This window comes from Salvelinus sp. IW2-2015, linkage group LG13 (assembly GCF_002910315.2).
Source record: "Salvelinus sp. IW2-2015 linkage group LG13, ASM291031v2, whole genome shotgun sequence".
In the NCBI taxonomy this organism is placed as follows: domain Eukaryota; kingdom Metazoa; phylum Chordata; class Actinopteri; order Salmoniformes; family Salmonidae; genus Salvelinus; species Salvelinus sp. IW2-2015.
The window spans coordinates 38,315,601-38,343,315 of NC_036853.1; the positions used below are offsets into that span (position 1 = coordinate 38,315,601).

Below are 27,715 nucleotides of genomic sequence, written 5' to 3' on the forward strand. Positions count from 1 at the left end.
GCTTCTGCTTGCTCTTTGAGGTCTAGGCCGGCTTACTGTTTCACTTTGGGTTACTGGGTCACTTTGTAACAACTGGTGATGTAAAAAGGTTTTTATAAATCAATTTGATTGATTATTGCTTGATCGATAGAATGAATTGCTCACAACACCAATGTGATTCAGGCATTGACCAAATAAGCCATTATAACAATTTACCTTAAAAGCCTCCCTGCGTTGGTACTCCAGTTTTGCTATCTTCTCTCCTACCCAGCTGGGGACATCTGGGATCGCTACGTGAATGATGTACTTCAGCAGGATGGCAAAGTGCTGAGAGAGAGCGAGCAAGAGAGAACGTTATAACATTTAAAAGACCAGGCTGGTCAGGCTGTTTGAGTTAGCAGGCCAAGCCAGAGAGCTGTTCACCTGTGAGCTGTTTACTGGCTGCAGTGCTGTGTTGTGTTTATTTAGTATGTTGAGACTCTCCTATTCTGTCCAGCCCCCCCCCTCCCTTTTACACCTCACCACAGGCAGTGTGACAGAGTGGTGGAGATGTCCAGAGATCATGTAACACTTGAGCTTTCTTACAGGTACGTACAGTCTCTGGCTGGGAGTAGGGTTCACATCACTCACCACACATCTGCCCTGTCAACAACCACAGAAGTAGCCAGGAATGATCCGCCTCATTTCACACTTTATAATTTTTTACTGCTATGGGCACTTAGCTGAAAGCTGCCTCAGAGAAGAATACATTTCATTGAGGTAGCTGTGGTTAGCTTTAAAATAGTATTGCCTGTTTCTAAGCTTTCATAGGGGCTTAAGACACACCTGCTGCTGACTAGTGATAAGACTAGCTTCAACATGGTAGATTTTTCTAATGAAAATCCCTTCTCTGAGATGTAAAACAACTTTGACATCTTTACTTACGAAAGATTTAAAGAAAGGAGGAGATTAATATGAAATTGCAAATGACATGCCCAGCAGTCTCCAAAATATGTCATATTTATTATTTTGACTTCATTTTAATCTCATCTGAAAGACTGCTAGTATACTGCACACTGAGGACGGCTTCATGCCAAAACGCATTGGTGCAGCTGCAGGTCACAATAAACGTTTGAAATGTGTCTTGGAAGACGCTACTATGACCACAGCTCACCGAGGTGACTTTTAAAGAGACAAGTCTATAAGGCCTGCTGGGCTGCTGTCAGTTTGAGAGGTTGAGCTGCTCTGAGATCAGTTGACCAGCCATATATCCTCCCTTCAACTATTAGAAGACGTCAATCAAATCTGACTCTGGATCAGTGCTGAGAGTTAGTCTACCACCTCCCTATTTAAACTCTGCCAACACTGAAACAGAGTGAGACTCAAAACCCCATCAGCCAACTGAGCTAAAGCCTAGGCATTAGCTGATGTCAGGTGTGTGACTGTAGTAGAGTCTGTACTTCGAGGATGACAATGGAGATGATGGCCATCTCAGGGCTGAGCCAGGGGAAGAGTCGCTGCAGCTGACCACACTGACCAATCAGGTAACAGTTGACTATGATGGCGATTAGACCCATGGCTTCCATTGCTGTCTGCAGAGAGAGAGACACACACACAACAGACAGGCTTACTGTATTTACATGCAGTATAACACAAAACCTCATGCTTTCAAAGCTTACACAAGGTAAATTCATGATTAGGTTTATACTAAAGGACAGGGCTCTGTTTATGAAATATTAGTGCTGGGCTGCAAAAAAAGCCTGTGAACACTGTGGCCTTCCATAACCAGAGTCCCCCGTTCCCACTGCCATTCTTAGAACTGTCCTTTAGTCCTACCTGTCCTTGTCCTACTTGTCATTGTCCCTCAGTCCTACTGTTCTGCCCTACCTGTCCCGTCGCTCAGTACTACCTGTCCCTCAGTCCTACATTCCACTGTCCGTCTCTCAGTCCTACCTGTCACTCAGTCCTACCTGCCACTGTGCCTTAGTCATATCTGTCACTGTCCCTCAGTCCTACTTGCCCTGTCCCTCAGTCCTACTTGTCCTGTCCCTCAGTCCTACTTGTCCTGTCCCTCAGTCCTACCTGCCACTGTTCCTCAGTCTTACCTGTCCATGTCCCTCAGTCTTACCTGTCCCTCAGTCCTACCTTCCACTGTCCTTCAGTTCTACCTGTCCCTCAGTTCTACTTGCCACTGTCCCTCAGTCCTACCTGCCAGTGTCCCTCAGTCCTACCTGCCAGTGTCCCTCAGTCCTACCTGTCCCTCAGTCCTACCTGCCAGTTGTCCTCAGTCCTACCTGCCAGTGTCCCTCAGTCTACTGCCAGTGTCCCTCAGTTCTACCTGCCAGTGTCCCTCAGTTCCTTACCTGCCAGTGTCCCGTCAGATTCTACCTGCCAGTGTCCCTCAGTTCTACCTGCCAGTGTCCCTCAGTTCTACCTGCCAGTGTCCCTCAGTTCTACCTGCCAGTGTCCCTCAGTTCTACCTGCCAGTGTCCCTCAGTCCTACCTGTACTTCAGTCCTAACTGCCACTAAGTATCATTTCTACTTTTTTTTGTAAGTTCTTTCAATTTGACATATTAAGTACTGAGCTTGAACAGACTGTTCTACCTGCCACTGTCCGATGCTCTCCACCCTCTGACCAAAGGGCCTCTGCAGGCCGGTACAGAGCTTTAAGGCGTCGCTGCGGATCTCTATGATGTTGTTAATGAGAGCACACATGGCCGCCAAGGGGAAGGCTGAGGAGAAGAGAACCACATAGCCAAACTGGACAAACATCTCCTGGTAGTCCTGGAAGGTGTCCTGGAAGGGACAAAATACATAAGACACTGTCAGCACGGTGACATGGATAGATAATTATCACAGTGTTTAATATCTTTATTGTTTCAGTAAGGGCCAGAACAGAAGTTGTGTAAATGTAGTTGTACATGTATGGGAAGTTAGCTAGTCATGGCTAACTTTGCCTCGCACAGTGACGTCAAAAGACCTAAAGTAATATCTTACTGATTCTGAGTGCAAGATACAGATACCATGTATTTACATTTCTTGGTGGTAATACATACTGTATCTGCACTGTAGGGTTGTTCCACGAAAAGAGTGTCTTTTTCGATATTTTAATACAAAATTGTGCACCAATATATTGCATTTTAAAAGCCAGTTATATTAGGGGCCTCCCAAGTAGCGCAGTGATTTAAGGCACTGCATCGCAGTGCTAGCTGTGCCACTAGAGATCCTGGTTCGAGTCCAGGCTCTGTCGCAGCCGGCCGCAACCGGGAGACCCATGGGGCGATGCACAATTGGCCCCGCGTCACCCGGGTTAGGGGAGGGTTTGGCCGACAGGGATGTCCTTTTCCCATCGCGCTCTAGCGACTCCTGTGGTGGGCCAGGCATGCACGCTGACACGGTCGCCAGGTGTATGGTGTTTCCTCCGACACATTGGTGTGGCTGGCTTCCAGGTTATGCGGMCATTGTGTCAAGAAGCAGTGCGGCTTGGTTGGGTTGTGTTTTGTTTCGGGGGACGTAGGGCTCCCGACCTTCGCCTCTCCCGAGTCCGTACGGGAGTTGCAGCGATGAGACAAGACTAACTACCAATTGGAAACCATGAAATTGGGGATAAAAAAAGGGGTAAAATAATGAAAAAATTATCAGCCAGTTATATTAAATTAAGTGCCTTTTAATATAGACCACATGGAGAATTCCATCTGATTTTTTTATATGAATAAAGACTTGCTAAAGTACTGAAATTCAGCATTTTGACATGCCCCTCCGTGCACCCTCTGACTTATAGGAAGATTTTAACCCACTTAACTTGGAAAAATGTTGGTTTTCACCATTAGTAGCTAGGTTTCCATCCAATCGGTGAGAGATTTTAATGTGCATATTCTAAAATTTGCATAAAAATAATATGTGCATTTTCCCACCAGATATGTGTTTCTATCAAATATGTTTTTCTATCAAAAAAGGCTTTGCGTGATGATGTAGTGCACTTAAAAATACCCTTTGAAGTAAAATGGGTTTCCATTGAATTTTCAACTCTACTGATGATTTTCTCACAAAAATGTTGCACTATATAGCATGTGTGCCCACTCTGGTATTGGCACTTGTGCTCTAGCCAACAGCTCTTAGATACAGTGCGGGTAGGATAGCCTACATGATGAGATTATTATGGAGAACGATTATTTTTATTTGTCAAACGCTAGCCATGCAACGATGATCATGTCACCAGAATAAGACCCTCAATATTTATAGGAAAGGAGCATCAAACTCATCACCTTGCACATTCACCACCCTGTGAAGTTCATCATAATTTATTTAATCTGTAGCCTAATAATCTGCATGCTTCCCGACGATGGGTAGTGGGAGGATCACACAACATGTAATCGCGTGACTCCAAGTTTACTTCGCTATGATGGTTGTTATATCAATATTTGTGCATAAAAGCTTTTCGACCTACATTTTTTGCACAATTCATTTTACCATGTAGCGTATTTTGTTTTATRGACATTTGAAAAGTTTACTGACACATTTTCAGTTTCCATAAAGCCTGTCGTTACATTTTTTATCCGGCGTACTTTACTCGCATAAAAATGTTGGATGGAAACCTGGTTAGTATATAGCCCTAGCTATTTTGTTGCTTTGACAAGGTCATTTCTGAAGATCATTTATTTCATGTGATTTGGGATTCATTTACGTTTGTCCCTCATTTTATGGTCAACCCTGTTATGTGAACTGAACTCACGATTTAACATTGTGAAACTATATATTTTTTATTATTTATTTCAAAAGAAACATTGAACATCTAATAGTCAAATAATAGTGTAAAAGCAAGTTTTTAGATTTGTTTTGGTGTTTTGTGGTGGAAAACTGAGCGGATCGAGCATAACACGTCAACCCTGTTACCCATAGATGGAAAGGCTAGAAATGTTTTAACAATGACATTTATTTTGTTGTTGCACACAACAAGTTTCCATTCCCTCTGTCAGAAGAGGATTTATGGCTGAGTTAAGACGAAAACGTCAACCCTGTTACTTTATTTGGCACTTAATAGGCCCTTACTATAGTCTTTTAAAAATGTATTTAACCTCTTGATGGGAAAATGTGTTCTTTATGACAGAATGTTAAAATTAGGTTAAATCATTTTTATTTGTTTTACCAAGTTACACTTCTCAAAGGGCACCAAATTGGTGGAACGGCCATGTAATTACATTCAAGTTAGCTAAGTAGTCAATAATATAACTAGAAGTGTTCCCCACAAAGTAAACATAGAACCCACCCATACCATCCCAACAACAAACAGGGAGGGAATAGAGTTCAGAGCTCAAACCACTTTAGGCATTGCGCTGACAGACAAACATTCTCTGGTAGCAGAAGGGGGGGGGGGGGTGTATGCCTTATGATTAACTTTTTGTGGTGTAATCATAACACACAGGAACTCAAGTCCTTTTGTTCACCTGACCTATAATTCCTTACAATCAAATGCCGAACGCATTATCTACCAAGATAATTGTCTTCGATTATAAATCACGCGTGTATACCCCCCCCCGACTTTTTTGGAAAGTCGGTTAGGAATCTACTTTTGGCATGACAAGTCATTTTTTCAAACAACTGTTTACAGACAGATTAATTCACTCTATCACAATTCCAGTGGGTCAGAAGTTAAATACACTAAGTTGACTGTGCCTTTAAACAGCTTGGAAATTTCCAGAAAAATTATGTCATGGCTTTAGAAGCTTCCTATAGGCTAATTGACATCATTTGAGGTGTCCTGTGGATGTATTTCAAGGCCTACCTTCAATCTCAGTGCTCTGTTTGACATCATGGGAAAATCAAAAGAAATCAGCCAGGACGTCAGAAAAGAAAATTGTTGACCTCCACAAGTCTGGTTCATCCTTGGGAGAAATTTCCACATGCCTGAAGGTACCATGTTCATCTGTACAAACAATAGTACGAATGTATAAACACCATGGGGCCACGCAGCTGTCATACCGCTCAGGAAGGAGATGCGTTCTGTCTCCTAGAGATGAACGTACTTTGGTGCGAAAGTGCAATCAATCCCGAAAACAGCAAAGGACCTTGTGAAGATGCTGGAGGAAACAGTTACAAAAGTATCTTATCCACAGTAAAAACGAGTCCTATATCGACATAACCTGAAAGGCCGCTCAGCAAGGAAGAAGCCACTGCTCCAAAACCGCATTAAAAAATTCAGACTACGGTTTGCAACTGCACATGGGACAAAGATCATACTTTTTGGAGAAATGTCCTCTGCTCTGATGAGAACTGTTTGGCCATAAATGACCATTGTTGTGTTTGGAGGAAAAGGGGGAGGTTGCAAGCCGAAGAAATCATCCCAAAAGTGAAGCACGGGGGTTGCAACATCATGTTGTGGGGGTGCTTTGCTGCAGGAGAGACTGGTGGCACTTCACAAAATAGATGGCATCATGAGGGAGGAAAATTATGTGGATATATTGAAGCAACATCTCAAGACATCAGTCAGGAAGTTGAATCTTGGTCGCAAATGGGTCTTCCAAATGGACAATGGTCCCAAGCATACTTCCAAAGTTGTGGCAAAATGGCTTAAGGACAACAAAGTCAAGGTATTGGAGTGGCCATCACAAAGCCCTGACCTCAATCCCATAGACAATGTGTGGGCAGAACTGAGGAGGCCTACAAACCTGACTCAGTTACACCAGCTCTGTCAGAAGGAATGGGCCAAAATTCACCAGCAGGGAATTTTTACTAGGATTAAATGTCAGGAATTGTGAAAAACTGAGTTTAAATGTATTTGGCTAAAGTGTATGTAAACTTCCAACTTCAACTATAATCTATGTATGTGTTTGTGTTGTCCTACCTCATAGGTCTGCATGCAGCTCTCAATCTCAGCCTGTGCCAGAATCGTACTCTCCTGCTCCTCTGGCGGGTCGATCCACGACTCCCTCTTGGTCTCAGAGTCTAGTCTCTCCAAACTCCTCTGCCGTCTGTGATGACGCACCCTCACCGTGCTCTCCTGCCCAGAAGGCAGTGGGGCAGCCGCCACACTTTCATTGGCCGAACCACCCGTGTCCTTCATCTCATTGTCATCGGCATCATCATACGTCTCGAACACCGAGGCCGGGTCCATCCCCTTCTCCACCATGGTGGGGCTGCCATCCTCCAGGAAACTATCCTCTATTGTGGGGACGCAGCCCCCTCCAGACGACTTCCTGTCCACCTTCTCTATGAAGCTAACCTTCCTCAGCTTCAGGCCACAGTCTATTAACTCCTCGTTCTCTCCCTCACTGAACCTCCCGCTGTCTCCCTCCTCCCTCTCCCTTTCCTCCACGTCAGGCACCCCACATCCACCGTTCAGACACTTCTTCTCCCTATCGAACAGCAGAAAGGTTAGGCTTCCACTTACTTTAGTCTAATCAACACTATTGTATCTGATAATGTGAATAGGTCACACATCCTCAAACAAATCAAAATATAGACTTGTCTATACTCAAAGAAACATGCCCTAAAAAAAAAATCTCTAATTTCACTTATTCATGAATGAATATAAGCCGTTGTGTCAGCATTACCTGGGGTCAGGCTGTCCCACCCCGGATCTGGTTCCCCTCAGGCCGTGGCCCGGGACGGCCTGGTCAGTGGGTGAAGCATGGGCCTTTCCTGCGGCCAGCCGGCAGTACTTGAGCAGGGTTGAGAGGAGCAGGTCCCAGACGCCGCGCAGGGTGAGCTCGCCCAGCTTGTGGCGCTCGTACAGGTAAGGCTGCAGCACCTCTTTCACGTTCTGGACAAACTGCCGGGTGATCAGAAGGGTGGCCAGCATCTGACAGGATCAAGGGTTAAATAAAGTAGAGGATCAAGGCTTAAAAGGTCAGAGTTGTCATGATCGGTCACTGGGTTTAAATACCATCGGTGGAGCTTTCCATAAGTAGGCACCACACTAAACAAATAAAATGCTAAAAAATATAATTTCTTTGCAGAAATACACTGAGTATACAAAACATTAAGAACACCAGTCCATGACATAGACTGACCAGGTGAATCCAGGTGAAAGCTATGATGTCACTTGTAAATCCACTTCAATCAGTGTAGATGAAGGGGAGGAAACAATTTATACATGGATTGTGTTTGTGTGCCATTCAGAGGGGGATTGGGCAAAATATTTAAGTGCCTTTCWATGGGATATTATAGTAGATGCGAAGCGCACCGGTTAGTGTCAAGAACTGCAACGCTGCTGGGTTTTTCATGCTCAACAGTTTRCTGTGTGTATCAAGAATGGTCCACCACCCAAAGGACATCCAGCCAACATGACACAACTGTGGGAATTATTGGAGTTAACAAGGGCCAGCATCCCTGTGGAACGCTTTCAACACCTTGTAGAGTCCATGCCCTGACGAATTGAGGCTGTCCTGAGGGCAAAACTCAATATTAGCAAGGTGTTCCTAATGTTTGGTATACTCAGTGTATAATATTCACTCGGTACTATATATGATGGACTGAAAACAATCCTCTATATAAACCGCAAGCAGTTCATGCCCATTCAAATACAGTAGATACACACACTACTCTGTATACAGCCTAGTCAAATGTGCTACATCAAAACCATGACATGTAAAACTACTACTGCAGGAATAACTACAGGGCATTGTGCTCAGGCCCAGAGGTAAGACCCAGGACAGTGTCCTTTCACTGCAAACCATGACCAAGTCAAAGCACAAACCACAGATAGCACATTTACAGACAGCCCATAGTCGGTCCATCAGTTTACACAAAGGCCCACTCAGTGCTTATAATGTTCCTTAACACGAACAGAAAGTGCAGTATGAAAACATATCCCAGACATTTTTGGCTTTCGGAAATAAAACACTGAGAATATACAGTAATAACAGAGTGGCTGAAAGAAAGACAGAAAAGAGGACAGAGTGATGTGCCGGGCACATGACTTTCACGACACAAACCTTATTAGGACAAATGTCCAAATCCACAGGTAGTCAGACGCTATAAAACCCATAACATAACACTGCTTAACAGACATGTCAAATGCTTCAAAATGTACATCACATACATAATTAACAACGAAACATGTAGAACAAAAAACAACTGTGGGAAGCATTGGTTTTGTGTGTTATGTGTTTTGTAAATCAACATAGCATTAAGTTCTGGGTCCATACATGTTAAAAGATCAAGAAATGCTAGAACGATGAGCTCCACCCTCTCTCTTTGCAAGTTACGGGCAGAATGTCCCTCCTGTTCCCGAATTTCGAAAGATACTAACAACTGCGAAATCGTGATTTATTGAAAAACACTGGAACTACTGCTACTCTTATATTACGCATCCCATTCAGTCCCGACAGATTCTCTCGTTTTACACGCATAATCTTTCCACGAGAGATTAACCTAAATAAAAGCTTTCTATGCAATGCCAACGATACATAAAGATGCTACAAACTACAAGCACAACAGACGAACAGACTACAACTCTAAACAAATAAGCACGGGTGAAAGTAAGGTGGTTCGGTACGGCGTCCTGGCAAAACATGAGCCTATCACAGTAGTGGACACATAAAATCTGTCCTAATGTCAATCGGCAAATGGCATGACACTTTTTGGTGTTTTGTGTAACAGATGTCTCTTTCCATTCACCACTGTTTGGAGGTTCGAAATATGTTGCGAGTGGATGAACATGCGTGGGTAGCCTAGTGAAGGAGCCCTTTGAAGTGAGTGATTGACAATCATATGAAAAAGCATGATGGGTTGTGTTTATGCCACAATAAAAAAGGTAATAATTAAAAAAGTTAAATACAAATCTTCACGACTAGGCCCACAGAGATCATATTGAATTAATAGGGATTCTATATGTAATTCTATGATTAGGCCCATAAAAAGTATGGGGTGCTGGGCAGGTAATGTGAAGATGACTAACCCCTGACCCCACGGTGGGGGGCGAACTCATACGTTGGACCTAAAAGAGGCCCTGATGACCCAGATGGTGAAGACCAGCAGCTGGATCTTGAGAAAGAGATATGGCAGCACATTGTCCTTCAGCTGCCCGAGAAGACTCTGGCCCAGTGAGAACACCAGTAACATCTAGGACCACACCACAAGACCAGCACCAAAGACCCACACAACACAGAGACAGATGGAGAAATAGGCAGAATGGAGAGAGAGCAACATGTGAAGAAGGTAGTGGGATTAAAGAAGGAAGACCAGGGAGGTGAAAATGGTTTGGGTAACTTTTGGAAGGAGAGGAAACATGGTGAGATTTCAGTCGCTTTTACCTCTTTCAGACGCTCCATGTCTCTGAGGTAGAATCCAATGTAGAAAAGACTGAGGTAAGAATTTACAAACTGAAACTGCAGATAAAGAAACAAAACATGTGAGTTGAAAAACTTGAGAGAAAGTATAAGTGTGGATTCTGTATTTCAATCATTTGTCATGTGAAAAGTGAGTCCAATTTCCATGTAATAAGGAAGAAGATGACACCACTCACAAGAACCATTTTGATGATGAGATTTTTCTCATAGGCACTCTGGAGTCTGTAGTTTTCTGTGGGGGAAGAAATGTCAGCATTAATAGAAATAATCATCATCACCTGAATAAAAAATATATATAAACTCAGCAAAAAAAGAAACATCCTCTCACTGTCAAATGRGTTTATTTTCAGTAAACTTAACATGTGTAAATATTAGTATGAACATAAAATTCAACAACTGAGACATAAACTGAACAAGTTCCACAGACATGTGACTAACAGAAATTGAATAATGTGTCCATGAACAAAGGGGGGTCAAAATTAAAAGTAACAGTCAGTATCTGGTGTGGCCACCAGCTGCATTAAGTACTGCAGTTCATCTCCTCCTCATGGCCTGCACCAGATTTGCCAGTTCTTGCTGTGAGATGTTACCCCACTCTTCCACCAAGGCACCTGCAAGTTCCTGGATATTTCTGGGGGATGGCCCTGGCCCTCACCCTCCGATCCAACAGGTCCCAGACGTGCTCAATGGGATTGAGATCCGGGCTCTTCGCTGGCCATGGCAGAACACTGACATTCCTGTCTTGCAGGAAATCACACACAGAACGAGCAGTATGGCTGGTGGCATTGTCATGCTGGAGGGTCATGTCAGAATGAGCTTGCAGGAAGGGTACCACATGAGGGATGTTGTCTTCCCTGTAACGCACAGTGTTGAGATTGCCTGCAATAACAACAAGCTCAGTCCAATGATGCTGTGACACACCGCCCCAGACCATGACGGACCCTCCACCTCCAAATCGATCCCGCTCCAGAGTACAGACCTCGGTGTAACGATCATTCCTTCGACGATAAACGCAAATCTGACCATTACCCCTGGTGAGACAATACCACGACTCGTCAGTGAAGAGCACTTTTTGCCAGTCCTGTTTGGTCCAGCGACAGTTTGTGCCCATAGGCGACGTTGTTGCCGGTGATGTCTGGTGAGTACCTGCCTTACAACAGGCCTACAAGCCCTCAGTCCAGCCTCTCTCAGCCTATTGAGGACAGTCTGAGCACTAATGGAGGGATTGCGCATTCCTGGTGTAACTTGGGCAGTTGTTGTTGCCATCCTGTACCTGTCCCGCAGGTGTGATGTTCGGATGTACCAATCCTGTGCAGGTGTTGTTACACGTGGTCTGCCACTGCGAGGACGATCAGCTGTCCGTCCTGTCTCCCTGTAGCGCTGTCTTAGGCGTCTCACAGTACGGACATGGCAATTTATTGCATGGCCACATCTGAAGTCCTCCTGCCTCCTTGCAGCATGCCTCAGGCACTTTCACGCAGATGAGCAGGGACCCTGGGCATCTTTCTTAAGGTGTTTTTCAGAGTCAGTAGAAAGGCCCCTAGTGTCCGAAGTTTTCATAACTGTGACKTTAATTGCCTACCGTCTGTAAGTTGTTAGTGTCTTAACGACCATTCCACAGGTGCATGTTCATTAATTGTTTATGTTTCATTGAACAAGCATGGGAAACAGTGTTTAAACCCTTTAGAATGAAATTTTTACAAATTATCTTTGAAAGACAGGGTCCTGAAAAAGGGACGTTTATAAACGCACTACCGGTCAAAAGTTTTAGAACACCCTCATTCAAGGGTTTTTCTTTATTTTTACAATTTTCTACATTGTAGAATAATAGTAAAGACATCAAAACTATGAAATAAGACATGGAATCATGTAGTAACCAAAAAAGTGTCAAAATCAAAATATATTTTATATTTCAGATTATTCAAAGTAGCCACCCTTTGCCTTGATGATAGCTTTGCACACTCTTGGCATTCTCTCAACCAGCTTCACCTGTAATGCTTTTCCAACAGTCTTGAAGGAATTCCCACATATGGTGAGCACTTGTTGGCTGCCTTTCCTTCATTCTGCGGTCTGACTCATCCCAAACCATCTCAATTTGGTTGAGGTCYGGGGATTGTGGAGGCCAGSTCATCTGATGAAGGACTCCATCACTCTCCTTCTTGGTAAAATAGCCCTTACACAGCCATATGTGTTATTTCATAGTTTTGATGTCTTCACTATTATTCTACAATGTAGAAAATAGTAAAAATAAAGAAAAACACCGCTTAATTGACGTAGGTGTTCTAAAACTTTGACCAGTAGGGTGTGTTGTAATATATAAATAAATAAATAAATTATTATATATAATATTATATAATATATATATATTATTATATATATATATATATGTTGTTCTGCCTTAGTACTCAGGAATCAACTGTCAAGCTTGACAGATGAGTGCTCTGTGTGTGTGTGTGTGTGTGGTGTGTGTGTGTGTGTGTGGTGTGTGTGTGTGTGTGTGTGTGTGTGTGTGTGTGTGTGTGTGTGTGTGTGTGTGTGTGTGTGTGTGTGTTGTGGTGGTGGTGTGTGTGTGTGAGTGCATACGTGCGTTCATGTGTGTGTGTTTGCCTGCGTGTTCTCACCCATGTTGTTGAGCCAGCAGGCTATCTTCCGGTACACCTCGTCACAGGCGGTCACAGTGATGGCCAGTATGATCTTAGGGATGAACCTGGCCAAGCGAGGTACCTCCTTGATCCCCATCACAAACTCCTGTGAGACAACAACAGCTGCCTAATATTGTTGCAATCCTCGCTAATATGAGCCATGTTACGATTCCCACCAAGTGGGCTAACTCTATTGGCACAACGCATAGGGTGTTGACATTTCATGGCAGCGACCCGTTACAATCAATTCCACAGGTATATTTCCCTTCAAATCCTTTCTGCGGTTGAAGGAAATTTTCTTTTGTAGGGTTGTTAAATTCAATTCAACTTTCTCAAAATTCCCAGGTTTTCCAGAAATCACAGTTGGAAGCTTTCCTGGAATGATGAAGGAATAAGCAKAAAATCCGCAATCCTCCAACCAGGATTTCTGGAAAACCTGTGAATTTTGGGAAAGCTCCCTAGACACTAGGAAAGCAGTTATGTAGGTAGAGCAGCAGCAGCCAGAAGGAGCAGTACTGACATACCTGCAGCTCGAAGCAGATGAGCATGGCCAGGAAGACAAAGCAGAGACAAAGGAGACAGATGGGCAGGCTGACCAGCCACCTGAACATCCTCCTCCTCCACGGAGGGTAGTATAACTCCTCACAGCCTGTTATGGGACTGCACCGCTTCACGCCCTGCAGGGGGGAGGGGGCGAGAGAGGAGATGGAGGGGATGGGGCAAGAGGGAAAGGGTGAGAGAGAGGGTAAAGGGTGGGAGGAAAGAAGTGGAGGGAAATGGAGAGGGAAGAGAAAAGCAAGAAAGGGTAGAGCTTCCGCTTTCAAGAAGCGGGACTCTTTTTTTATTGAACCTTTATTTAACTAGCCAAGTCAGTTKAGGACAAATTCTCATTTACAATGACCCGGACGACGCTGTGCGCCGCCCTATGGGACTCCCAATCACAGCCGGATGTGATGCAGCCTGGATTTGAACCTGACTGCTGCGCCACTTGGAAGCCCCTAAAGCGTATAACCCGGAAGCTTATAAGAAATCCCGCTATGCCATACGACAAACCTTCAAACAGGAAAAGTGTCAATACAGGACTAAGATCGAATCATACTACACCAGCTCCAACGCTCGTCGGATGTYGCAAGGCTTGCAAACTATTACAGACTACAAAAGGGAAGCACAGCAGAGAGCTGCTCAGTGACACGAGCCTACCAGGCGAGCTAAATTACTTCTATGCTCGCTTCGAGTCAAGTAGCACTGAAACATGCATGAGAGCATCAGCTGTTCCGGACGACTGTGAGATCAGGCTCTTTGCAGCCGATGTGAGTAAGACCTTTAAACAGGTCAACATTTACAAGGATAACCAGGACGTGTACTCCAAGCATGCGCTGACCAACTGGCAAGTGTCTTCACTGACATTTTCAACCTCTCCCTGTCTGAGTATGTAATACCAACATGTTTCAAACAGACCACCATAGTCCCTGTGCCCAAGAACACTAAGGTAACCTGCCTAAATGACTACCAACACGTAGCACTCATGTCTGTAGCCATGAAGTGCTTTAAAAGGCTGGTCATGGTTCAGATCAACACCATTATCCCAGAAACCCTAGACCCACTCCAATTTGCATACTGCCCTAACAGATCCACAGATGATACAATCTCTATCGCACTCCACACTGCCCTTTCCCACCTGGGCAAGAGGAACACCTATGTGAGAATACTACTCATTGACTACAGCTCAGCGTTCAACACCATAGTGCCCTCAAAGCTCGTCACTATGCTAAGGACCCTGGGACTAAACACCTCCCTCTGCAACTGGATCCTGGACTTCCTGACAGGTCGCCACCAGGTTGTAAGGGTAGGTAACAACACATCCGCCACACGGAGGCCCCACAGGTGTGCATGCTCAGTCCCCTCCTGTACTCCCTGTTCACTCATGACTGCACGGCCAGGCACGACTCCAACACCATAATTAAGTTTGCCGATGACACAACAGTYGCAGGCCTGTTCACCGACAATGACGAGACAGCCTATAGGGAGGGAGTCAGAGACCTCGCCGTGTGGTGCCAGGACAACAACCCCTCCCTCAACGTGATCAAGACAAAGAAGATGATTGTGGACTATAGGAAAAGGAGGACCGAGCACGCCCCCATTCTTATTGACGGGGCTGTAGTGGAGCAGGTTGAGAGTTTCAAGTTCTTTGGTGTCCACATCACCAGCAAACTAACATGGTCCAAGCACACCAAGACAGTTGTGAAGAGGGCACYACAAAACCTATTCCCCTTCAGGAGACTGAAAAGATTTGGCATGGGTCCTCAGATCGTCAAAAGGTTCTACAGCTGCACCATCGAGAGCATCCTGACTGGTTGCATCACTGCCTGGTATGGCAACTGCTCGGCCTCCGACCGCAAGGCACTACAAAGGGTAGTGCATACGGCCCGGTACATCACTGGGGCCAAGCTTCCTGCCATCCAGGACCTCTATACCAGGTGGTGTCACAGGAAGGCCCTAAAAATTGTTAAAGACTCCAGCCAACCTAGTCATAGACTGTTCTCTCTGCTACCGCACGGCAAGCGATACCGGAGCGCCAAGTCTAGGTCCAAAAGGCTTCTCAACAGCTTCTACCCCCAAGCCATTAGACTCCTGAACAACTAATCAAAGGCCTACCCAGACCCCTCTTTTCCACTGCTACTCCTCTCTGTTATTGACTATGCATAGTCACTTTAACTCTACCTACATGTACATATTACCTCAATTACCTCGACTAACCGGTGCCCCCGCACATTGACTCTGTACCGGTACCCCCTGTATATAGCCTTGCTATTGTTATTTGACTGCTGCCAATGAATTATTTGTTACTTTTACTTTTTATTTCTTACTTAACACTTATTTTTCTTAAAAGTTCTTTGTTGTTGGTTAAGGGCTTATAAGTAAGCATTTCACTGTATTCGGTGCATGTAACAAATAAAATGTTATTTGATTTGAAATGTTCTCATGTCCTCCTCACCATAAACTGTGTCCGTGGTTCCTCTAGGGACTCGTTAGGGGTATCCAGCGTACCCCACTTATAGGCTAGCTCCGCCCCCCTCCTCTTCCACCTCTCCAGGAACAGCGTGGCCCACACCACGTTGAACAGAGCAAACACTACACAGCAGATATCACGACTTGTCTGAGAGAACACACAGAGAATACACAGGTGAATATTTAAATAGGAAACGTGTAACCTCTATAACACCTGTGCAAAAACTAAAGGAGTACTGGAGGAAAAGGAAAACGTCTTAGGAAGAAATGGGATCATCATATCTGAGGTTACTTCAAAACACTTTCTACATTTTCAAGTGTCAACAGTTCGATATCTCACTCTGTGATTCAGTTGAAAAGGCTAACATTGTTAGAGAAAGGCATAAGTCTGTTAGAGAGCAGATGAGTGTATCACAATTAACATCTGTGTGTCTATGTCCTAAACGTGTTCCAGACAGTGCACTTGAAAAGTAAGTGGTAAGTAAGCCTTGGACAAGTAAGGCTTGTCCGAGCCAGAACTGCCCATAGGGGCAGAATCTTATWGTGCCTTCAGAAATTATTCATACCCCTAGACTACCATATTTTGTTGTGTTACAGCCTGAATTCAAAATGGATTATACACGCAATACCCCATAATGACAAAGTGAAAACCAGGGGTTGGAACCGGTTCAGGAAACAGAACAGAAAACCGTAAAAGAACACKATTTTTCCAGTAACAGAAACGTAACCTGAAACGAAAGTGATCCATACTGTTCCCGGAACAGAACCTTACTTTTAAAGCATGGAAACCGGTTAATAACATTGTTTTACGTTTCAGACATTTTTTCTAGTCCCACAACAAAATACAACAAAGCACCTATGCAAAGCCCTCCCTCTGTCACTCAGAAACTTATACCAGTGTGTCACGCCCTGATCTGTTTCACCTGTCCTTGTGATTGTCTCCACCCCCTCCAGGTGTCACTGATTTCCCCCAGTGTATTTATCCCTGTGTTTCCTGTCTATCTGTGCCAGTTTGTCTTGTATGTTTCCAAGTCAACCAGCAGGTTTCCCATTCTCCTTTTTCTAGTCCAAGGGTTTTGACCCTTGCCTGTTTCTGGACTTTGTAACTGCCTGCCTGACCATTCTGCCTGCCTTGACCACGAGCCTATCTGCCACTCTGTACCTCCTGGACTCTGATCTGGTTTTGACCTTTTGCCTGTCCACGACCATTCTCTTGCCTWCCCCTTTGGATTAATAAACATGTTAAGACTCCAACCATCTGCCTCCTATGTCTGCATCTGGGTCTTGCCTTGTACCTTGATAAGTATCTGCCTGCAAGCTGAAAATCGTTGCCTGTGCGTGTTTAGGCTACCTGCTCCTCCCCCTTCCGAAGCATAGGCTACTATACTTATGTTACAAGCTTGATTCAGAAGATAGGGAGAGATATTTGTAATTAGTAGAGAAGAATGGATTCACTTTTTCAATGCTAGTTAAGGATACAATAGGTCTATTMATCACATTGGATTTATTAACTAAAAAAAGGTAAGACGTGTTTTTAATTCTTGTGCTGGTCTGCACACACAAGCTTGTTAGCTAGCTAGCTCAAGCTTGTAAGCTAGCTAGCTCAAAGGACATTCAAGGTTCCTCCATAGAAGCCGCTCCTTCTAGGTATAATTCATATAATGCATGTCATAACAAGATGCCCAGCGATTCAAGCCTCCTCCTCAAACCTCATTCACTCTCTCCCCACCCACAAAATATAAGTCGCATATTGCAGCATAGGCTACACTTGTCTGTCCATCACGTATGTAAACAACTAGCTTGCCTGCTCTATCCGCACGGATTGAAGTAATTTAATGAGCTAAATGTAAAAACCTGTTGATTTCACAGGTTAAAAAAGGAACAGAAAGGAACAATATAAAACGGGTACTTTTTTGGGGTCGAACCGGTTCGGGACTTTATTTTGCCTGTCGGAACAGTGGAACGAAAACCCCCAAAAATGGTGGTTCTGTTCAGATCAAAACAATTGAAAAATTATTTTTGTTCCAACCCCTGCTAAAAACATTAGATTTTTTGTGTGCACATTTATTGAAAAATAAATACAGCAATATCTAATTTACATACGGTATGTATTCACACCTCAATACTTTGTAGAAGCACCTTTGGCAGTGATTACAGCTGTGAGTCTTTCTGGGTGAGTCTTGAAGAGTTTTCCACACCTGGATTGTGCAACATTTGCCAATTATTATTTTCAAAAATATTCAAGCTCTGTCAAATTGTTTGTTGATCATTGCTAGACCACCATTTTCAGGTTTTGTCATAGATTTTCAAGTAGATTTAAGTCAAAACTGTAACTTGGCCAATCCAGAACATTTATTGTTTTGTTGGTAAGCAACTTCAGTGTCGATTTGGCCTTTTGTTTAGGTTATTTTCCTGCTGAAATGTGAATTAATATCCCAGTGTCTGGTGGAAAGCAGAATGAACCAGGTTTTCCTCTAGGATTTTGCCTTAGCTTCATTCCATTTATTGTTTATGATAAAAACTCCCCAGTCCTTAACGATTACAACAATATGCATAACATGATACCACTACCACTATGCTTGAAAATATGGAGAGTGGTATTCAGTAATGTGTTGTATTGGATTTACCCCAAACGTAACACTTTGTATTAAGGCCAAAAATGTAATTGCTTTACGATTTTTTTGCATTATTACGTTAGTGCCTTGTTGAAAACAGGATGCATGTTTTGGAATATTTTTATTCTGTACAGGCTTCCTTCTTTTATTTCTGTCAATTAGGTTGGTATTGTGGAGTAACTACAATGTTGTTGATTCATCCTCAGTTTTCTCCTATCACAGCCATTAAACTCTAAACTATTTTAAAGTCACCATTGGCCTCGTGGTGAACACCACTGGCCTCCTCTCCGGCAACTGAGTTAGGAAGGATGCCTGTATCCTTGTTGTGACTCTGTATTGATACACCTTCCTAATTGTAATTAATAACTTTACCATGCTGAAAGGGATATTCAATGTCTGCTGTTTTTTTTTTACCCATCTATTAATAAGTCCCCTTCTTTGCAAGGCATTGGAAAATCGTATTGTGTGAATCCATTTTAAATCAGGCTGTAACACAAGAAAATGTGGAAAAAGTCAAGGGGTGTGGATACTTTCTGAAGGCAATCTATCTCCTGTTTCTGTAGTGAGACAACTTGATATACAAGTACACGCCGTGGACAGGATGCTAGAAAAGGCACTTGATAAGGCCCAGTGTGAAAGTCACCTGATCAGACTCCGTCAGAATCCAGAGCACAAAGCCTATGACAGCAGGATACAGCATAGATGTGGTGTAGAACCCCAGCCAGGCAAAGTACATGGCTATCTTCACCCCAAAGTAATCATGAATATCATCTAGATACACCACAGAGGGACCGAGGGAGAGAGACAGTTATCAATGAAACATTTATAATTCAATTCAACATACAATTCTGTGAGTGAAGAAACTTCTTCTGGTGAGTTTTGGCCTCGGTTGACCTTAGGTTTAAGGTCACATGAACCACATATACAGTTGAAGTCYGAAGTTTTCATACACCTTAGCCAAATACATTTAAACTCAGTTTTTCACAATTCCTGACATTTAATCATAGTAAACATTCCCTGTCTTAGGTCAGTTAGGATCACCACTTTATTTTAAGAATGTGAAATGTCAGAATAATAGTTGAGAGAATGATTTATATCAGCTTTTATTTCTTTCATCACATTCCCAGTGGGTCAGAAGTTTACATACACTCATTTAGTATTTGGTAGCACTGCCTTTAAATTGTTTAACTTGGTCAAACGTTACGGGTAGCCTTCCACAAGCTTCCCACAATAAGTTGGGTGAATTTTGGCCCATTCCTGACAGAGCTGGTGTAACTGAGTAAGGTTTGTAGGCCTCCTTGCTCGCACATGCTTTTTCAGTTCTGCCCACACATTTTCTATAGGATAGAGGTCAGGGCTTTGTGATGGCCACTCCAATACCTTGACTTTGTTGTCCTTAAGCCATTTTGCCACAACTTTGGAAGTATGCTTGGGGTCATTGTCCATTTGGAAGACCCATTTCCGACCAAGCTTTAACTTCCTAACTGATGTCTTGAAATGTTGCTTCAATATATCCCACATAATTTCCCTTCCCCATGACGTGGTCTATTTTGTGAAGTGCACCAGTCCCTCCTGCAGCAAAGCACCCACACATGATGCTGCCATCCCCGTGCTTCACGGTTGGGATGATGTTCTTCGGCTTGCAAGCTCCCCCTTTTTCCTCCAAACATAACGATGGTCATCATGGCCAAATCGTTCTATTTTGTTTCATCAGACCAGAGGACGATTCTCCAAAAAGTACGATCTTTGTCCACATGTGCAGTTGCAAACCATGGTCTGGATTTTTTATGGCGGTTTTGGAGCAGGGCTTCTTCCTTGTTCCAGGTTATGTCGATATATGACTCGTTTACTGTGGATATAGATACTTTTGTACCCATTTCCTCCAGCATCTTCACAAGGTCCTGTTGCTGTTGTTCTGGATTGATTTACACTTTCGCACCAAAGTACGTTCATCTCTAGGAGCCAGAACGAGTCTCTTCCTGAGCGGTATGACGGCTGCGTGGTCCCATGGTGTTATACTTGCTTACTATTGTTTGTACAGATGAACGTGGTACCTTCAGGCGTTTGGAAATTGCTCCCAAGGATGAACCAGACTTGTGGAGGTCTACAATATTTTCTGAAGATCTTGGCTGATTTCTTTTGATTTTCCCATGATGTCAAGCAAAGAGGCACTGAGATTGAAGGTAGGCCTTGAAATACATCCACAGGTACACCTCCAATTGACTCAKATTATGTCAATTAGCCTATCAGAAGCTTCTAAAGCCATGACATCTTTTTCTGGAATTTTCCAAGCTGTTTAAAGACACAGTCAACTTAGTGTATGCAAACCTCTGACCCACTGGAATTGTGATACAYTGAATTATAAGTGAAATAATCTGTCTGTAAACAATTGTTGGGAAAATGACTTGTGTCATGCACAAAGTACGTGTCCTAACCGACTTGCCGAAACTAGTTTGTTAACAAAAAATTTGTGAAGTGGTTGAAAAACGAGTTCAACTGTACATCATGAAAGATTCACCCAGCACAGCCTGACTGCACTCACAATTCACTTACAGCAAACACTAGTCTACCAAGACGGAGGAAAAGTACACAAACAGTTCTTTGTGTGTAAGAGTGTTAATTGGGGAGAACGGGCTTGTGATAATGGCTGGAGCAGAAAAAGTGGAATGGTATCAAACGCATCAAACACATGGTTTCCATGTGTTTAATGCCATTCCATTCACTCCATTCCAGCCTTTTTTTATGAGCCGTCCTCCCCTCAGCAGCCTCCACTGGTACTGACCTAGTGGCTGTTTCTCACACACGGCCTGCACCCAGGACTTCATCAGCTGACTGAGGATCCTCTGCTCGTGGAGAGGAAACACCTTCTGGATCACGCCCCGCACACTTAGCTCTGGGACTGGTGGAACACGCATACAAACATGAATTCTTATTTTCAAACACACAGAGTACAAAGTGGTACACATAGAAGCATTCAGGAGCACACACACACATGCACGCACACACACACACACACACCGGTATACAGTATGTTATTGGGATTAACACAGTGCTGGGTATAAACAAGTTACACAACATTATTTACTTCACGGTGACTAACAAAGGCAAAACAAACAACAAATGCTGCTCACTGATTGGCTGTCCCTCCAGGAACTGTATGTTGTGAAGCACCTCTCCATTCTTGGCACGTAGATTGTCGAGCCCCAGTACTTGATGATGCTTTGCCTCTCCTGAGGAGAGATAGGACCGACTGGTCAGACAGAATCAAATCTTCAGGTTCTCAGACAAGGTTATTCATCACACAAGTCTTTGTGTGTGTGTGTGTGTGTGTGTGTGTGTGTGTGTTGTGTGTGTGTGTGTGTGTGTGTGTGTGTGTGTGTGTGTGTGTGTGTGTGTGTGTGTGTGTGTGTATGTGTTGTGTGTGTGTGTGTGTGTGTGTGTGTGTGTGTGTTGACCTGTGATGTGAAGAAGCATAGTTCACTCTCAATGTTCTCATAGATGTAGTCTTCTTCACAGGAGAAGCTGCGTGTTCCTCCCCCAAACTCTGGCTTCACTGATTTCCTCAGACCCATCACCTCTGCCCCACGCAACAGACTGAGACACAGGGAGAGAGAGTAAGAGGGAGAGAGTTAGGGAAACACACACAGGCTTCCACAGGCCCACAAGGCTGGAGCAGAGTTGGGATGGAGAAACACACACTCACAAACCAACAGAGGGGCACAGAGTGACAGACAAGCAAACAGACAGGTGTTAGACACTCACACACACACACTCACACACATACAATAAAAACAAGAACATACACACAAAGATTGGAATACATGGTCTAATGTGAATAAGACCTGTCCTGGCATGCCACACATCTGATAAGAATTCCATATGACACATCCCATGATAGATGCACATGAAGGGACCAAATAACACTGAACAGAGCAGCAAAGGAAAGCCTGAGTAAACTCTGAATGACAGCATTCTAGAATGACAACAGTATCTATTCTAGGTTCTACTTCGCCTCTCCTCTCCTCTTTTCCTCCTATCTCTAGAGGCTGACTATGCAGTTGTGCTCTGTTCTCTCTGCAGAATGATAAGCCCAACTCACACAGCTACACACACACACCTGACTGAGGCCACACTTCTATTAGCTGGCATTTACCAGCACACATCTATCATACTGTTATGGCACTCTCGGGTCGTGAATGAAACTGCTTTACAATATAGTCCATAGTACTGAACTCAACAATGACTGAAACCGATCAACGATCTAAGAAGAAGGATTATATCTATTTATAGGGTAACACAGACTGCATTTACTCAAATCCACAATTTCTTATCCAGATGAAGCCAGTATGTTTTAGAGAGGTATCCTACTACTGCCAAGACTCTTTACGAGGGGTCGTGACTGAACACGTCCAAGCACCCAAGCTTCTATTGGATTAAAAGTTAAAATAGCCTTATTTTCCTTTCAATTCAAGAAGTCTTTACCTGCGTGTAGTGTCCCGTTGTCATTGGCCACTGCTAACCTGGGTTAAATAACCAAGTCTAATACTGCTGAGAGGGCTAGCCTAGCAAGTTGTACTCTATGCAGCTTGCGCTATGCTAATTTAGACAATAATATATCACCAGTAATGAAAAATCCAGCCCTGCTTGCGGGAAAAAAAAGCGAACTCAGACCTAGTGAATGGATTGATGAATGTTGCCATCTGCTAGAAGATAAGTACGATAAGCAAGAATTTCAATAAGCATTTTTCTATGGCTGGCCATGCTTTCCACCTGGCTACCCCTACCCTGGCCAACAGCTCTGCACCCCTCGCAGCAACTTGCCCAAGCCCCCTCCCCGCTTCTTCTTCACCCAAATCCAGATAGCTGATGTTCTGAAAGAGCTGCAATATCTGGACCGCTACAAATCAGCTGGGCTAGACAATTTGGACCCTCTCTCTCTAAAATTATCTGTCAAAATTGTTGCAACCCCTATTACTAGCCTGMTCAACCTCTCTTTTATATAATCTGAGATCCCTAAAGATTGGAAAGCTACCGCGGTCAGACACTCTAGACCCAAACTGTTACAGACCTATCTATATCCATCCTGCCCTGCCTTTCTAAAGTCTTCGAAAGCCAAGATAACAAAACAGATCACCGACCATTTTGAATCCCACCATACCCTCTCCATTATGCAATCTGGTTTCAGAGCTGGTCATGGGTGCACCTCAGCCACGCTCAAGGTCCTAAACGATATCCTAACCACCGTAGATAAAAGACAGTACTGTGCAGCCATCTTCATCGACCTGGCCAAGGCTTTCGACTCTGTCAATCGCCGCATTCTTATCGGCAGACTCAAAAACCTTGGTTTCTCAAATGACTGCCTCCCCTGGTTCACCAACTCCTTCTCAGATAGAGTTCAGTGTGTCAAATCGGAGGGCCTGTTGTCTGGACCTCTGACAGTCTCTATGGGGTGCCACGGGGTTCTCAGGCCTACTCTTTTCTCTGTATATATCAATGATATCGCTCTTGCTGCTGGTGAGTCTCTGATCCACCTCTACGCAGACGACGCCACTCTGTATACATCTGGCCCTTCTTTGAACACTGTGTTAACAAACCTCCAAACGAGCTTCAATGACATACAACACTCCTTCCGTGGCCTCCAACTGCTCTTAAATGCTAGTAAAACTAAACGCATGCTCTTCAACCGATTGCTGCCCACACCTGCCCGCCCGCCTAGCATCACTACTCTGGACGGTTCTGACTTAGAATATGTGGACAACTACAAATACCTAGGTGTCTGGTTAGACTGTAAACTCTCATTCCAGACTCACATTAAGCATCTCCAATCCAAAATTAAATCTAGAATTGGCTTCCTATTTCGCAAACAAAGCCTCCTTCACTCATGCTGCCAAACATACCCTCGTAAAACTGACTATCCTACCGATCCTTGACTTCGGCGATGTCATTTACAAAATAGCCTCCAACACTCTACTCAGCAAATTGGATGTAGTCTATCACAGTGCCATCCGTTTTGTCACCAAAGCCCCATATACTACCCACCACTGTGACATGTATGCTCTGGTTGGCTGGCCCTCGCTACATATTCGTCGCCAAACTCACTGGCTCAAGGTCATCTGTAAGTCTTTGCTAGGTAAAGCCCCTTATCTCAGCTCACTGGTCTCCATAGCAACACCCACCCGTAGCACGTGCTCCAGCAGGTATATTTCACTGGTCATCCCCAAAGCCAACACCTCCTTTGGCCTCCTTTCCTTCCAGTTCTCTGCTGCCTATGACTAACAAATTTCAAAAATCACTGAAGCTGGAGTCTTATATCTCCCTCATAACTTTAAGCCAGCTGTCAGAGCAGCTTACCGATCACTGCACCAGTACACAGCCCACCTGTAAATAGCACACCCAACTACCTCATCCCCATATTGTTATTTATTTGCTCTTTTGCACCCCAGTATCTCTACTTGCACATCATCATCTGCACATCCATCACTCCAGTGTTAATGCTAAATTGCAATTATTTCACCACTATGGCCTATTTATTGCCTTACTTCCCTAACCTTACTAAATTTGCACACATTGTACATAGATTTTTCTATTGTGTTTTTGACTGTACGTTTGTATATCCCATGTTTATCCCATTTATCCCTTTGCTTTATCTTGGTCAGGTCGCAGTTGTAAATGAGAACTTGTTCTCAACTGGTTAAATAAAGGTGAAATAAAAATAATAATAAAAAATAAGTGAACGCGTATCATTTTCTTTTAACCTTCTATCTCACGACTATTAGCATTTCCATATCACTTTCATGGTTCAACACACGTTTGAATCGTTTCAGCAGCAGTAAATGAGATTACATACATTAGCTTTTCTAATCGCATTCATTTAGGTGATCCAATACACCTGAGATTGAGCGTGCAAGTATGTGTGACTGTGTGTATGTGAGATTGTGTGCACACACATGCTGGTACAGCCATCTGCCTTGAGCATTTTTTCAGTTACGCACACTGACACACTTACAGAAAGCTCTCTCTCTCTTTCTCATCACTCCGTTCACTTGTTAAGAGGTGAAAGCCACCCGTAAATCACTCGGGATAGGATAGTCAAGAGCCCTTGAAAACAGATCAGTCAGCACAGCAGACATCATCTAACACAGAGTGAACTGCATTGTGGGGTAGTGTGGCTAATGCCCTCTGCGCTGTTACTTTGGTTGTTGAGTATTTACCCAGAGTCATCTCTAAATCCCCTGGTATTTACCCAGAGAGGTAAGATACAGCATAATAGTATCATGTACAGTACAGCGTTTAGAAAGAGTTGAAGCTATTGTAGAATGTAAGTCCTTCCAACATTCTTCAATGAAATTCTTGTAAACTTTCCCCAAATTCCCTGGTTTTGCAGAAATCCTGGTTGGAACATTCCTGGAATAATGAGAAATGAAGGAGGTAATCTGGGAATCCTCCAACCAGGATTTCTGGAAAACCAGGGAATTTTGGGAAAGTTACCAAATCTAGGTCCAGATCTCTTAGCAGTGGTTGTAATACACTCACATACAGCAAAGGGAGGCCACACTAGTATTGCTAATACACTAACTAACCTTCTGCTGTTGATGTAGGAAATGTTCTATTTATGGTCAAGTCAAGACACTAATTCAAACAGGTTTACTAAAGCCTCGGTAACTACCCTCTATCCCAGGATCCATTTAGATGCTAACAATAATAAATGACAATTATTTCATGCTGCAGCACACAAGGTCATTGTCTATACTGTACATTAGCTGGACATGCCCCCCCCGGGGTTCTTACTTCTCATAGGTTGCCGTGACGAAGAAGGCATGGACGCGCGTGCGTTTGTGATGTCGGATCTGGATGTTGAGTTCTGGAATGCCCAGACGCAGGTGGTTCAGTAGCCATAGCAACGTGTGGTCATCTGTCTGGTCTGTCACAGGAAAGCAATAGAATGGAGATTAAACACACACAGTACATGCATGTTTAAAAAAAAATACAATTATTTGGTTACATCATCCTAATAACGGTTTTAATGAAAATTCCAACCTTCGAGATATTAACAACAGTTTTACTGTGAAATTGTTCCACATAAACCAACACAGAAACACTGTTTTTACATTTACATTTAAGTCATTTAGCAGACGCTCTTATCCAGAGCGACTTACAAATTGGTGCATTCACCAATTCACCAGTTTTTAATTCAACTCAGACGTAGCATCATTATCTCAAAAGAGTAAATAACCCATATTAGTATCATTACTTTCACACTAGCCTGGAGCGATGAGTGCGTGTTGTCTAATGAGCATTATGTTCCAGTAATGACTGAGAAGAGTAGCACAAGCATATCTATGTACTGGGATGGCTAATGTTGCTATTACACTATCACCATTCATAAAGCCAGGCCACAGAGACCAACATGAAAAATTACTTCTGCGTACTTCTGCTTTTTCAAAGTGCATGGATGGCCGTGCAAACGTGTAGGTAAACAAAAACAAAGAGACACCTGAGAAAGTCATGAGGATGTCACAGTTCTCAGTGGGCACGGTCTTCATCCAGGACTTATGAGACATGATGTACCTCCCAGCCTGCAGCAGCCGCTTCCCAAATAACTTATCTAGAGAGGAGAGAGAAAGAGACATAGAGAGAAAGAGAATCACAACGACAGTCACCTTTCAATAGTGAAGCAGACAGACAGATTAGGACACTTCTTTTCGAACTGTCAGTCAGTGCTTTTCTCCCCCCACACACATCCTATCTGCCAAACACACAGTGCATTTGTAAAGGATTCAGACCCCTTGACTTTTTCCACTTTTGTTACATTAAAGCCTTATTCTAAAATTGATGAAATATTTTTTTCCCCTCATCACTCTACACACAATACCCCATATTGACAAAGCAAATACAGTTTTTTAATGTTTAATGTTTTCAGAAACACATAATTTACATAAGCATTCAGACCATTTCCTATGAGACTCGAAATTTAGCTCAGGTGCATCCTGTTTCCATTGATCATCCTTGAGATATTTCTACAACTTGATTTTTAGTCCACCTGTGGTAAATTCAATTGATTGGACATGATTTGGAAAGGCACACACCTGTCTGTACAAGGTCCCACAGTTGACAGTGCATGTCAGAGCAAAAACTAAGCCATGAGGTCAAAGGAATTGTCTGTAGAACTCTGAGATCTGGGGAAGGGTACTAAAAAATATC

General features: G+C 43.5%; 1 protein-coding gene across 1 annotated transcript in view; it reads right to left on the reverse strand.

Moving 5' to 3' along the window:
• The window catches only part of LOC111971418 (anoctamin-8-like), a 62,737-nt gene that overhangs the window by 4,107 nt on the left and 30,915 nt on the right, over positions 1-27,715 (reverse strand). The window contains 17 exon segments of the mRNA XM_023998184.2: positions 196-306; positions 1,419-1,550; positions 2,564-2,755; positions 6,801-7,311; positions 7,510-7,757; positions 10,213-10,287; positions 10,425-10,480; positions 12,870-12,996; positions 13,415-13,567; positions 15,886-16,047; positions 19,158-19,285; positions 21,297-21,413; positions 21,646-21,715; positions 21,718-21,744; positions 21,970-22,108; positions 26,303-26,435; positions 27,009-27,119. Coding sequence (XP_023853952.1) covers positions 196-306; positions 1,419-1,550; positions 2,564-2,755; positions 6,801-7,311; positions 7,510-7,757; positions 10,213-10,287; positions 10,425-10,480; positions 12,870-12,996; positions 13,415-13,567; positions 15,886-16,047; positions 19,158-19,285; positions 21,297-21,413; positions 21,646-21,715; positions 21,718-21,744; positions 21,970-22,108; positions 26,303-26,435; positions 27,009-27,119 — 2,492 coding nt within the window.